Source organism: Chionomys nivalis, chromosome 22 (assembly GCF_950005125.1).
Source record: "Chionomys nivalis chromosome 22, mChiNiv1.1, whole genome shotgun sequence".
In the NCBI taxonomy this organism is placed as follows: Eukaryota; Metazoa; Chordata; class Mammalia; order Rodentia; family Cricetidae; genus Chionomys; species Chionomys nivalis.
The window spans coordinates 47,192,183-47,205,047 of record NC_080107.1 but is presented as its reverse complement, the minus strand read 5'-3'; the positions used below and the strand labels follow the sequence as shown (position 1 = coordinate 47,205,047).

The following is a 12,865-nucleotide window of genomic DNA, read 5'->3' as shown; positions in this document are numbered from 1 at the left end:
AAGGTAAACGAGCCCTTTCTTCCTTACATCACTTCTGTTGAGGTTATTCTACCACAGCAATAAGAATCAAACGTGAGACGGGGTAGCTCACTCGCAGCCTCGTACCCGCACTCTAGGATCCCAGGACCCAGCTCTTTACATCCGTGACCAAGGTGGCCACGCAAGGGGAGGGGCACACACCTTCCACCTCTGCCCTAGCACTTGCAATGCATGCCTGATGAACTGTTTAGATCCCTGGCATCTATGTGAAAATCTGGGACGCAATGGCAGGCATCTGTAATTCTAGCACTCGCTAGGAGCAGACAGAATCGTCCAGAAGCTCCTGGGCCAGTAGGCTCGGTGTACGCACTGCAATGGCAGGAAATGAGACCCTACTTCAACAAGGTGGAAGATGCGAAGGAAGAACCTTCAGGAAGCTATCCTCTGACCTCTACATGTGTGCGCCATGGCACACGTGCATCCGCACTTACACACACAACTTTTAAAACAGTCAACAGCCAGGCACAATGGTGTGCACTTATAGCCAGCAGAGGGGGTCTTGACTAGGAAGACTGGCCAATGGGCAAGTGTGTGGGACGTTTTCTTGATTACCGATTAATGTGGGGACCCAGCTGACTGGGGAACAGGACCACCCTGGGCAGATCGTATATAAAAAAGGAAACGGAGTGAGCCAGTGCGCAGCATTCCTCCGTGACCACTGCTTTGGTTCCAGCCTCCAGATTCCTGGATTCCTGCCAGCAGTTCCCTTGGAGCTCTCCATTCACGATGGGCTGTAAACTAAAATAAACCCTTTCTGCTCCAAGTGGCTTCAGTCACAGTGTTTGTCACAGCAGCCAATAGGAATTTAAGGCAGTGAGCTTCAAGTCAGAGAGACCTTGTCTCAAAAAATGAGGTACATTACTCACGACTACTCATGAGGAATCACACTCAAATACATCCTCTGATCTTCCACACACACATACGCATTTTGTGCAATATTTAATTATGGAAAGATTGTTACGTTTATTTATGTTGAGGAATATTGCTTTAGCTATGTAAAGATGTATTAATTTGTTTATGCTGCATTTGTTTAATTATGTAAAGATGTGTTACTGTTACTTTGCCTGCCTAAGGCACCTGAACAGCCAATAGCTAGGCAGTAGAGGAACAAGCGGGGCAGCCTGGCAGAGAGACTAAGAGAAGGCAGAAGAGATGGAAGGAGAAAGGAGGAGACGCCTGGGGCCAGCCAGGCAGTTGCCAACCAACCAGACATGGAATAGGACATACAGAATGAAAGGCAAAAAGTCCCAAGGTAAAACATAGACGAAGAGAAACAGGTTAAATAAAGTTTTAAGAACAAGTGGAACAAGCATAAGCTAAGGCGAACGTCCATAAATAATATTAAATCCCCATGTCTTTATTGGGAGCTGGTTGGTAGTCCAAAAGAAAGCCTGCTACATTTGCACACACACCACATGCCTGCACACCCCCATGAGCACGAAGCATGAATACACACAGAACACCTAACTTCGCAGAGAAGGCAGACACTAGGACCCAGCTGACGCCGCAGTAGCCAGTCTGCCTGGAGCCTCTCTGAAGACCTGCCTGCCCTCCCTGCTTTTCACCATTCACCTTCACTGCCCTCAGCAAGGCTCTGGCGTGCAGCTGAGCCAGAGTGGAGCTCCTAGGGAGACCCTGGGCACTCACTTCTATGTGGGCTGTCCTCTCCACCACAGTGGATCCGGCCAGAGGCATGTCCTCTGTGCTGCCATCCACACCCACTGAAGCCACCATGAGCCACACATCAAGTGTGGCAGAGCCCTAGTGTACAGACAAAACATCCATATACATAAAAAATAAACCTTACAAACAAACAAAGAATGACCTGTTGCCTCTGGGCTCACCTCCTCCAGAGCTGCAGGACTATGCCCATCTAACCAGACGACCCCAAACCAGTTCACCTGGTCAGAGCCTGCCTTGGAAGCTCCTGGACTACCCTGAACACGCTATCCTGCGGGGCATCACCCCTTCCTCTTTGTCTCCACGAACACTCCACAGGGACTGACGACATTTTCAATCTTACTGCCAGTCAGGACACTCGCAGTAACCAATCCCACCCAGCCCTCCAAAGGCTCTGGATGAATACCTGTAAGGAGTTGCTCTCTCTTCCCTGGGGCTAGTGCAAGGTCAGGGAGGGAGAAGCAGCTGGGCAGCAACGTGACACTGGTCATAATTACCCCAAGCAGCATAGCTGCCTGAAGGACCAGCAGGGACAGCTTTGGGGTTCTTCTGCCCAGCTCAAGAGGAATATTTCCAATAGCCAGTATTAAACTCAGCCCACCCGAGCCACGCCCACCACTTACCACCTTCGTGTCCGACTGGCTTTCCACTCAGCTGTGCCCATGACTTTGGTCCACCTGGCACTGAATTTGTGTTCTAAGAAGAAGAAAACAAGGAGAGCAGCTCAGCCACCTGCTGTGCTGAGCGCCTCGGAATGTGGCACTCGGGGCTGGAGCAGTGCTCACTGGCAGAGCACTAGCCTGGCACTCATGGGCCCTGAGCGGAGAGATGGTGGGGTGAGGGCTTCATTTTAGACTCAGGCCTCACACCGAAGACAGACGTCCACTCTTGGGGCTCTCAGCCGTCCCAGGCAGAGTCCGGAGCTTGGGACCCAGAGCAGCACAGCTGATCAACAAGCACAGAAGACTGAACCCACACCGCCCTCATGCCAAACTCTGCAAACATTGCCAGGTTGTCCCGTGCCCACACAGAGCCATTTGCTCCATCCCCAATTTCAGCACGTATGTCAATCTGCCAGGGATAACTGAGGAACATGCCCGACCACGTGATACCTGCAGGCCTTCACAGCCTGGCTCCCTGAGTGGCCTTCCTCTTCTACTCATCCACACTTGCCTGCCTCAGCCTTGGCCCTACTATAGCAGCCTTTGCTGAAAGTTCATAAGGCTAGCAACTGGTGGATCAAGTGAAATCCCACCATGCCTCTGAAAGGGTTGGTCAGAACCCAAATGGGATTCGAGAATAAGCAACACAGACATAGCACTAGTGATGGGACCTAGCCTTACCACTGCTCCCATTCAGAAAATGTCTGCCTATGTCTGCTAGCCCTGAGCACCAACAAGGGCTTCACTGGGTACTGTGTCAAGTCTACAAAGGTCTCCTGAGCACACAGGACATGCCCAACGGGCAGTAGGGCATGCATCTGGGCCTGGATGGCCTCTTGTAAGCAGAGGGACACACCAGAGCTGGTGCCAACTGGAACTACACACCTCCCCCACGTCTATAGCCCCAGCCATTACTAGGAACATTAATGGAGGGATGCCAATAGTTCTGGTGATTTCTATTTCAAAAACAGTGGACTATAACTTCCAAGGCCTTTTAAAAGTACTAAATCACATGGTGTCCCTCTTCCTTCCCCGTAAGTTACAGAGAGAACCCCAGAGCATCAAAGAAGAGCTGAGTGCTAGATGAAATGACCAGTGTCACCGGCTCCGTCCTCCACTGGCCAAAACTGCTGGATCCCACACCCTTCTTAGAGAGGTGCCAAGGACCCTCTCCAGGCTCCAGAGTCAGGGCTAGGGCACAAATGGGTTTGCCAAGCTCTACATGGCTAAGTCTGAAGCGCCAGGAGTTATAATCCCACTTGACTTTAAATCTGGAAAAGAGGGGCTGGAGAGATGGCTCAGTGGTTAAGAGCATTGCCTGCTCTTCCAAAGGTCCTGAGTTCAATTCCCGGCAACCACATGGTGGCTAACAACCATCTGAAACGGGGTCTGGTGCCCTCTTCTGGTCTGCAGACATACAGACAGAATATTGTATACTGTATACATAATAAATAAATAATTAAAAAAAAAATCTGGAAAAGAAAAGGAATTCAACTTCCACACTGTGAGTTCAGAGGCCCAAGGGGTTGCGGTCAGCGTGTATGGAATCTGATGGAAACAGGGATCTTTAGTGCTGGAGAGGAGGGGGTCCTGGAGGAGCCATCGGCTCCCCTACCACACACCCTTTCAGGCACAGCAGGCGACAGCCATACACCGTGAGGGTGACACAACAGTGTGGTGGTAAAAGCATCCTAACAAAAGCAAGGCAGAGGCAGACGGCTCTCGTGAGCCTGAGACCAGCCTGGTCTACACAGCCAGGCCAGGCCAGCCCGGGCTACGGAGCAAGACCTTCTCTCCAGTGGGGCAGCGCGGCCAGCTGGTTGTATTCTCAAGCTCACCCGACAACAGGGCACTTCTGCAGCCTGACACCTCCTGAATCCTGATGGCTCTATGTCCACAGAGCACATTAGGAGGCACTGAGCCAGCCTGGAGTCAGCCCAAGTGACCTGCTCATGACAATCAATCTGCACTCAAGCAAGAAAACGCCTGTGCTCAGCCCTGGGTCTCTGTCCGTTCCCAAGCGGCACCCAGCAGGACTCAGCAGGGCCCCGACGGGCAGGGTTCCCGGCACTCACCTCCTGACTGATTGACTGTGTCGGTTTCTGCAAATTGGAGACAGATTTCTGCAAACCCGGCTGCGGCTGCGACTCCGGCGGCTGAGAGGCTGTCACACTGGAACTAGAAGAGGGCAGGATGCAGAGCGGGGTCAGACGCAACACAGGGCATCTGCTGCCACAGCAGTGACTCTGAGAAGAGGCGACCCATGTTCTGGGCTGAGGCAATGACAACTGCCCAGGACATGGGGCAGTCCGCTGCTTGCTTCTCACAGTTGTCAAATGAACTTGAAGGAAGCAATGGAAGATCTACCAATGGAGAAACTGAGTCACCAGTATGGGGGGCCTGAGCTCCTGACTAAGTTGCCCTGATTTGAGACTCAATGGACTTCTACCATGCTTCAGTGAATTTAAAAAAAAAAAAAAAAAAAAAAAAATGCATGCTCTCAGTAAAAGAAAATTTGTAAATATCAATAATAAACACTACTATCTCATTCTCCAGACATAAACTCCGATTCCCACAGATTTTCCTATACATGTTAAAATTTTTAACACGACAGCCCTTGTATATGATTCCACAATCTCTTTTTCCAGTCTATTAGAGCTTTTCTACATACATAGGCTACCTTTAATGATGACTAACTGCACTTGTATGGGCCATAAATTAATCAGTTTCTGCTCCTCATTCTCCCCCATTACAGAGAGAACTGCCACAAACATTTTACACACACATAGGTCTTTGGGCACTCTCTGCTAACAGAGTCATATCACATGCGGATGACGCTGTCGGATCCAAGATTTCTTATAATTTAAAAGCTATCACCAGGCCGGGCAGTGGTGGCGCACGCCTTTAATCCCATCACTCGGGAGGCAGAGGCAGGTGGATCTCTGTGAGCTCAAGGCCAGCCTGATCTACAAGAGCTAGTTCCAGGACAGGAACCAAAAGCTACGGAGAAACCCTGTCTCGAAAATCAAAAAAAAAAAGCTATCACCAGGTGTCTTCCATGCAAGCTGCAGTGTGCGCCCCCCTGTCTGAGAGGAAGTTGGGTACGTGGAGCCTTCCACTCCTCCTCAGCACCTTGAACTTGACAGCCTCAGGCATGGTAGCTGCCCACTTGGTGATGGGCAGCCGTTGCCAGGGAATCCACAGACACACTGCTCCATAGTCACGAGAATGACAAAATGAAGGCCACTGTCCTCTCACATCACCTTCTAACCTAAAACAGAGGCTTCCAGGTAGTGGCACCTCTGTGTCCCCAAATCTACGCTCCAAGTCCTCCCATAGAAGACAAGACCAGACCAAGGCAATGGGGTAGCCTCCTCCCTGGCAGGTGGCCTCTTCTCTTTGCAGAGTTCCCACTGAACTGAGCCCCTTCTGCTTCATCACAGAGCCGGTGGACGACGACAACAGCTGGCACGTGCCGTGCCCTCTGTGCCAAGTTGTTATCCCATGGGTGTACCACAGTGCCCTGGTGCCATCCCTGGTGCTAGGGACTATTCCCCCTGCAGGTAGGACCCTGGGGCTCAGAAGTGAACTAATCCCCCAAGTCCCAACAAATCAAAACTGGTCTGACTAGAAACAGCACGGAAGTCCAATCTGAAGATCGGGTTCTACCTGACAATTAACAGCACACCTCACAAACTGCCTGCAAAATATTGTGTTTTGTTTTTTTTTGGCTGGGTGGTTCCCTCACACTGTACCTCCTTTTTGTCACACTGCAGCGACATCTTTCCCAGAGTTCAGGGCCATTTCTAGCACAAGCTTGAAAGATGGGGGACTGGATGGCACACTGCATGCTGTTCACTCTCACTCACTGTCTGGTTCCCTATGTCAGCATGCAGGGACCACAGCGGATGCAAGGGACGAGGGTGGGGGAAGCCAGACTGTCTTGGGTCTTGGTTTTCACACTCAGTAGCAAGCTCCAGCAGGTTTTTGCCTCTGGAGCCCCTCCCCTGACAAGAGGAAGAGATCAAGACACGCCTAGGCTCAAGATCAAAGGCCGCTCATCATCTGAGGGCTCGTGCGGCCCAAGTGCCTTTGCTGTCTCTAGAGACACGCGAGCGACTCAGGACTTGAGTCTCTTAAGGCTGCAGCTGCCAAGCTACGTTCTTCCAACATGGAGCACACAGGGCCCCAGCCCCAACCTAGTGGCTCTCTGGGGACAGTCTGAATTGCTGCCCACAATCCCTTGGGGGGTATGGTTATCCAGAGAAATGCTGCTAATCAGCTTGAAGGCCCATCCAACAAAGGCAAGGAACAAAGTGCACACAGTCAAAGGCTGCCTGGCCATGCTTCTTACTCCCAGCTCCTCCTCTTCCTACAGAGCAGATGGGACACATACGCACCCCTGCAACCCCTGGTCAACACCCTTCTACTACCCACCTCTTTGGGTCTTGCTGGTCCTGCTTGTTGGCCCATCCTGTCCCGTCCTTGGGTACTATCACGATGTTGGGGTCGTTTCCTTTGTTTTCAGACTTCAGGCTTGGCAGGTTTGCAGGCGGTGGCATACGCCGGGCTGTGGCAACTTTCCCGAGACTCTGTAAGCCATGTCTAGGAATAACTGCAAGGAAAAGTACATGGGGCAGAACACACACCTCACAGGAGGAAAGAGGCCAATTCGCACCTCTGCTCAGCCTCCAAGTGAGAAAGACAAAGCCGACGAAGTGCCTGGCAGTCGCTCTGGGCCCTGCCAGCTCCTCCCCAGATTACAGAGACAAAGGGCCACTGAACTGCACAGGCTCTCTCATTCTAACCTGGCAGGAGGCAGCTGGGGGAGCTCCCCCAGGGAGGAGCCAGACCCAGGAAGCTCAGCCCACAGTGACCACCCCTGCACCAACTACTACAACCCAAGAACCCCCAGGAAGGCCTTGTGGGTAGCAACAAGTCCAACATGAACTAGTTCCACCAGGTTCCACAAATCAGAACCAGGCAACTAAGAAGGAAAGGCCCTGTCATTCCACCCAGCAGCCCCGCTGACTGTCCGCAGGGACAGTCGCCTGACCAGGCCTTCCTTACCTGAGGATCTGGCCGTGCCTACTGATCTGCCTTTATACTTGTCAAACAGGCTGAGAGTCGAGTACTTGCTTTTCCCATCCTTGCCCTGGGTTATTTGCCCCAAACGATCGGACATTGCGATGAAATGTCATCTAGTAAGGAAATTTTCTCGGCACCGCTCCCGATTTGCCTTTGGAATGAAAAAGAGGAGGTCAGCACCAGCCTTCCAATTCAGAGGGGTGACTCCTACAGCAATCAGGGACATCCTGGATGTAATGACACTCTTGGACTGTCCCAAGGAAAATGCCCTCAGCATTTACCCACAGATGCTCGCCCCAGGTGGCCGGCTCTGCAGATAGCCTGGGCTACCCCACCCCACGAATGACTTGCTGATGAGACAAGCTGGAGTCTGCTGCCATGGCCATACTATAAGTGGATCTTGACACACTCGGTCGCTCTCCAAGTCAAGGACAACTCTCCACGACAGAAAACAATACTCCCGATTTCTAGCTCACACGAAAGGCTAATAAATGAGACGATTGGGGGTGCATAGCCCACCTAAGCCACAGGTGCCACGTCAGGAGAGCAAACCCCATCAAGACAAAGTGACCTCGGAGCCGGGTAGAGGAAAGAACAGCACCTGGAGAAGACTAGTCATGCACCAGGGCGGGATGCAGGTGAGAAATTGCGTGGGCAACTCCTCTCCACTCAGACAAAGCCTGGAGGACAGGGAAGCAGCTTCCACCCTTTCCCTGTCTCTTAGCATGCTCCTTGTCTCCTGTTAATTCACGAAATCATTCCTTCCAGCACTAAGTGCTCCTCCAGGATTTGTGAGCTCTGTGTTCATCGAAACTGAGACCAAGACTGAGCACCTTCTGCTCCATACTCAGCCTTGCCTAGAGATGCTGAACCTGCAGCCTGTGCAAGGGACCATGGCTTCCCAACACTGAAAGCAAATCCACTGAGCACTACAATCGTGGACGTATCCTTAATGGCCTCACAAGGTGACTAACACAAGGTGACTGGGAGGCGATGTCATAGTGAGGTCTGCTACTCTGTGATTCTGTCCTGAAGGTACTCAGGCTAGGAGAACACATCAGTGTATCTGGGAGGTATTTTGCACCCAATAAGATGATGTTTAAGATAAATGTCTACAACGTGACCTTAGAATATAAAGCACGGGGAGAACAACCAATTACAACAGGAACAAAAAACAAAAGTCGAGACACAGCCACTGACATCACATCTGCAGACAGAGCTGCATCTCCCCCAACCCATACATCAAAGGCACAGGCATCAGCTCTGGCACAAACCAGGTTTTACCACCATTTACTCCATTAGCCAACACTGCCTATTCCTGAGACTGCTGCAGGAGTGGATGAGCACAGTGTGTGCTAGGAAAGGCCCTTAAGAAATGCAGAGGGGGCTGCAGACGGTCACAGCATCTGCTGAACGAGCCTCAAGGCCTGATGCCCAGAACCCACGCTGGAGTTGTTCTCTGACCTCACATGCACACCATGGCACCTGCGCACACACAAATCAATCTGAATTTAAAAAGTGCAAATCGAGCGTGGTACTCATGTATAGGGACATCCCTCTCGCCATCTTGGCACTTTTTCCCTCAGAGAAAGACGATCCTTTCTCTCGTCACAGCCACTCTTCCTCATTCACATCCTAGCCCACAGCTATGAGGAGGCCCTGGCACACCAGGATATTTGACTCAGTGCAAGGAGTGCCACACCCATTCATAGCCAAACCCATGTATCAACTTAGACAACAGATGGCCAAAACCTTCCCGTGCTCACTGCCCAAGATCATTGAGAACCCTCAGCACCGTGTCCTGCCCAGGATTAGCTTTACACCTCGGGACCAGTGAGCAGCCACGACCATGAGGGGAGCTGACCCACAGGTGCCTTCTTGCCACATCCCTTTCTTTGTCGTGGGATCCCCCTCCTCTAAACCTTTATGGATGAGTCTGCTCTGGCCCAATAACAGCATCCTTCCCTCAGGATAGACCACAAGTCCTCTAAGAGAGGAACTTGGATTTAAGCCACTTCAGAGTAACCAGAACTTCACAGGACCTCAAGTATATGTTGACCCCAAATTCTCCATTAATAGAAAATGCATATCAAAACTGACTGCTATGAGAGACACCCTCTCACCCCAGTCACAATCACTAATTACGGGAAAGAAAGAAGGAAAAAACCCACAAGTGCTGGAGATGGTGTGGAGAAGCAGCAGCTGCTGCTGAGCTGGAGGCACCAAGGAAGAGTGCAGATGGTCACGGCGCATGACTGGAGTGCTCAGCAGCGCCACGCCCGAGTACAAGGCAACGGTGCCAAGGGCAGTGTGTGGCGATCAAGCAGCCAACCAGGGTCTTGTGGACAGACAGACAGACAAAGTGTGCATGCACTATTATCTAGCCATAGAAAAAATAAAGCTGTCATTGGCAGCATTGCAGACAGAAGTGGAGGTTCAGGTGACAAAGGACAAATTTCACATGTGGTGACTTACACACAGAGGCAAGATGATGCTTGCCACCATGACTGAGTTCTACTCCCAGAATCCTCAGGGGGAAAGAGCCAACTCCCACAATTCATCCTCTGAATTCCACATATTCCCCACACAATGCATGTGTAAAATAATGTGCAAAATAAACACATAAAAATTTTTTAAAGATTTATTTATTTATTATGTATACAACATTCTGCCTCCATGTATGCCCACACGCCAGATGAGGGCGCCAGATCTCAGTACAAATGGTTGTGAGCCACCATGTGTATGCTGGGAATTGAACTCAGGACCTCTGGAAGAGCAGCCAGTGCTCTTAACCTCTGAGCCATCTCTCCAGTCCCCACATATAAATTTTTTTTAAAAGTTGATTACACTGGGCAGTGGTGGTATATGCCTTTAATTCCAGCACTCACGAGGCAGAGACAGGGATCTCACTGAATAAAGAGAAGTCTGATCTTCAGAGAGTTCCAGGAGTCAAGGCTACATAGAAAAACCCTGTCTCAAAAACAAAATAAATAAACAAACATATAAAAGTTGATCTCAAAGAAACAGACAGAAAAGCGGTGTCTACCAGTCTGGGAGGGAGGAATAATAGTCTGGAGAGGAGCAGGTGAGCTAGGGTAGGGAACAATTAATGGAGTATTTCAAGCAGCAGGCAGAGGATATGGAGTGTTCCTACCCAAATAAACACCAATTTCTGCAGAGACATGTGCTGGCCACCCTGATCTACCACTGCACACATATTGAGATGTCATACTACATTCCAGAACAAGACACTGCCTTACCAAGCAAGGCTCACTGGTTACAGTCACTGATCGTTCCTGCAGAGGACCCAGGTTTGAATCCCAGCACCAGACCCAGGGAAATCCGACAGCCTTTTCTGGACTCAATGTGCACCAAGCACACACACAATACACATACAACGTATAAGCAAAACACTCACACCTAAAAAGAAAACTTAAAGAGTGGATTTCCTTATCAACTGACAGGATCTAGGTAGCAGACACACCTGTCAACTCAAACTGGTAATTGAAATAGAAGAGATGACTTGGGTAGAAGGCCCAACACAGCCAGGTATCCGTGATGCTGCATGCTGGAACCCCCACAATGCAGAGGCTGAAGCCGGAGACTGAGGCTTCAGGGTCTACCTGGTTAACCTCAAGATCCTGCCGCTACAGACAAAAACCCGGGGTGATAGCCAGGTGGTTAAGAGTGCTCACTATTCTTTCAGATGACCTGGTTCAGGTCCCAGCACCTGCCTGGTGCCTTACAACCACCACCTCCTGGCCTCCAGGGGCACCTGCACACGTGCAATGCACACAAACACGCACACACACACACACATGCGCACACACACACATACACAGAAATTAACTGGAACTATTATTAAAAAAAGGCCAGCATGTGACAGATGACTGACCCTGAACCCTTGGGATGGTCACATGATGGGACCTGTACCCTGCCTCATAGGGTAGCTTCCAAAATGAAACATGGGCAAACAATAATCTATCTGGGTACACTCAGGCTAAAAATGGTAGATTTTTAGTTTTTTCGAAAACTAAAGGAAATGTTTTAAGGAAATGTAAATACCACCAGGTATGGCGCATGCCTTTAATCCCAGCACTCAGGAGGCAGAGACAGGCGGACATCTGTGAGTTCGAGGCCAGCTTGGTCTACCAAGTGAGTTCCTGGACAGCCAGGGATACATAAACAGAAAAATTGTCTCAAAAAAAAAAAAAAAAAAAAAAAAAAAAAGAGGAAAGAAATGATATAACGCCAAAGGCAGGGTGGAGTAGGAAGCGGTCACAGGACACTGTCCGGAAACAGCAAGATGAATTACAAACAGGGACTATGTGCAGGTGTGCAGGTAAGTTCAGTGCTGTATGTCCCTCAGCCAAGAGTCCTTGTGCCCAGAGCCTGTTGGCAGAGGGATCTGCAATGTGGTTAAGTCAAGTCCTGGGTGGCATGCAGCTGGCATGATGTGAGAAGCCCCGTGGGGTCATGAAGAGTCCCACAACAGGAGCAGAGCCTCAGTCAGAGAGCTGGGAAGACAGAGGAAGGGACGGTGACAAGCAAGACACAGGCCTCCAAAGTCTGGAAGAGGACAGGAAGTGCATTCTAACCTAGAGCCTCCAGCACAAGGCAGCCCTGCCGGCAGCCTGGTTTCAGGCCTGGGAGACACGGCTCAGGTTTCTAAACATCAGAGTCAGAACAGCAGAAATCTGTGTTTCAAACCACTCAGTATATATAGTAAAATGCCACACAAACGGAAGCCGGTACACGCATGTGCTCATGCTTCCACACACCCAACACAGGCTAACCCTGGAACATAAGAGAGGACAAGCTAGACACAACCCCACCCACAGTCAGCTCAGAGGGACGCGCCAGTCTCTAGCCTTGATACAAGGACACACGCTGAATGGCAACCACATTCCTGTGGCCCCTGACCACAAATGTCTCTGGTCACTGAGAATGACCAGTGATAGCCTGTCCAGGCACCTCCTTCCCAGCCACACAGTGTGCAGGGCTAGACTTAGCACCATTAGCTTAAAAGTTATTTATTTATTTTGCTGTTTTGTTTTGTTTTTTCAAGATAGGGTTTCTCTGTAGCTTTGGAGGCTGTCCTGGAACTCATGCTGTAGACCAGGCTGGCCTGCCTCTGCCTCCCGAGTCCTGGGATTAAAGGTGCGCCCCACCACTGCCTGGCATTATCTGGTGAATTCCTAATTAAAATCTGAGACTGTAGTGAGACTGTCTCAAAAAAAAAAAAAAAAAGAGGATAAGGGGAAAAAACCAGAAACAAAAAGAACACTGGTAAAAAGTGGATGAGGCCTTTGCAGTCGTTCTTATGTGAGTGTAGCTGGCTTCACTCCAAAGCATTTATTTATTTTTCCAGACAGGGTTCTTTGTACAGCCCTGGC

At 50.4% G+C, this 12,865-nt stretch overlaps 1 protein-coding gene across 10 annotated transcripts in view; it reads right to left on the bottom strand.

Moving 5' to 3' along the window:
• Prrc2b (proline rich coiled-coil 2B) overlaps positions 1-12,865 on the bottom strand; it is an 80,061-nt gene that overhangs the window by 44,504 nt on the left and 22,692 nt on the right. For all 10 annotated transcript variants that reach the window (XM_057754709.1, XM_057754716.1, XM_057754714.1 and 7 more), the window contains exons 2-5: positions 7,452-7,620; positions 6,819-6,996; positions 4,457-4,559; positions 2,343-2,415 (exon numbers count right to left, since the gene is read on the bottom strand). In XM_057754709.1, the coding sequence (XP_057610692.1) occupies positions 2,343-2,415; positions 4,457-4,559; positions 6,819-6,996; positions 7,452-7,566 (469 nt within the window). In that variant the 5' untranslated portion in view covers positions 7,567-7,620. The remainder of the gene's footprint in view (positions 1-2,342; positions 2,416-4,456; positions 4,560-6,818; positions 6,997-7,451; positions 7,621-12,865) is intronic.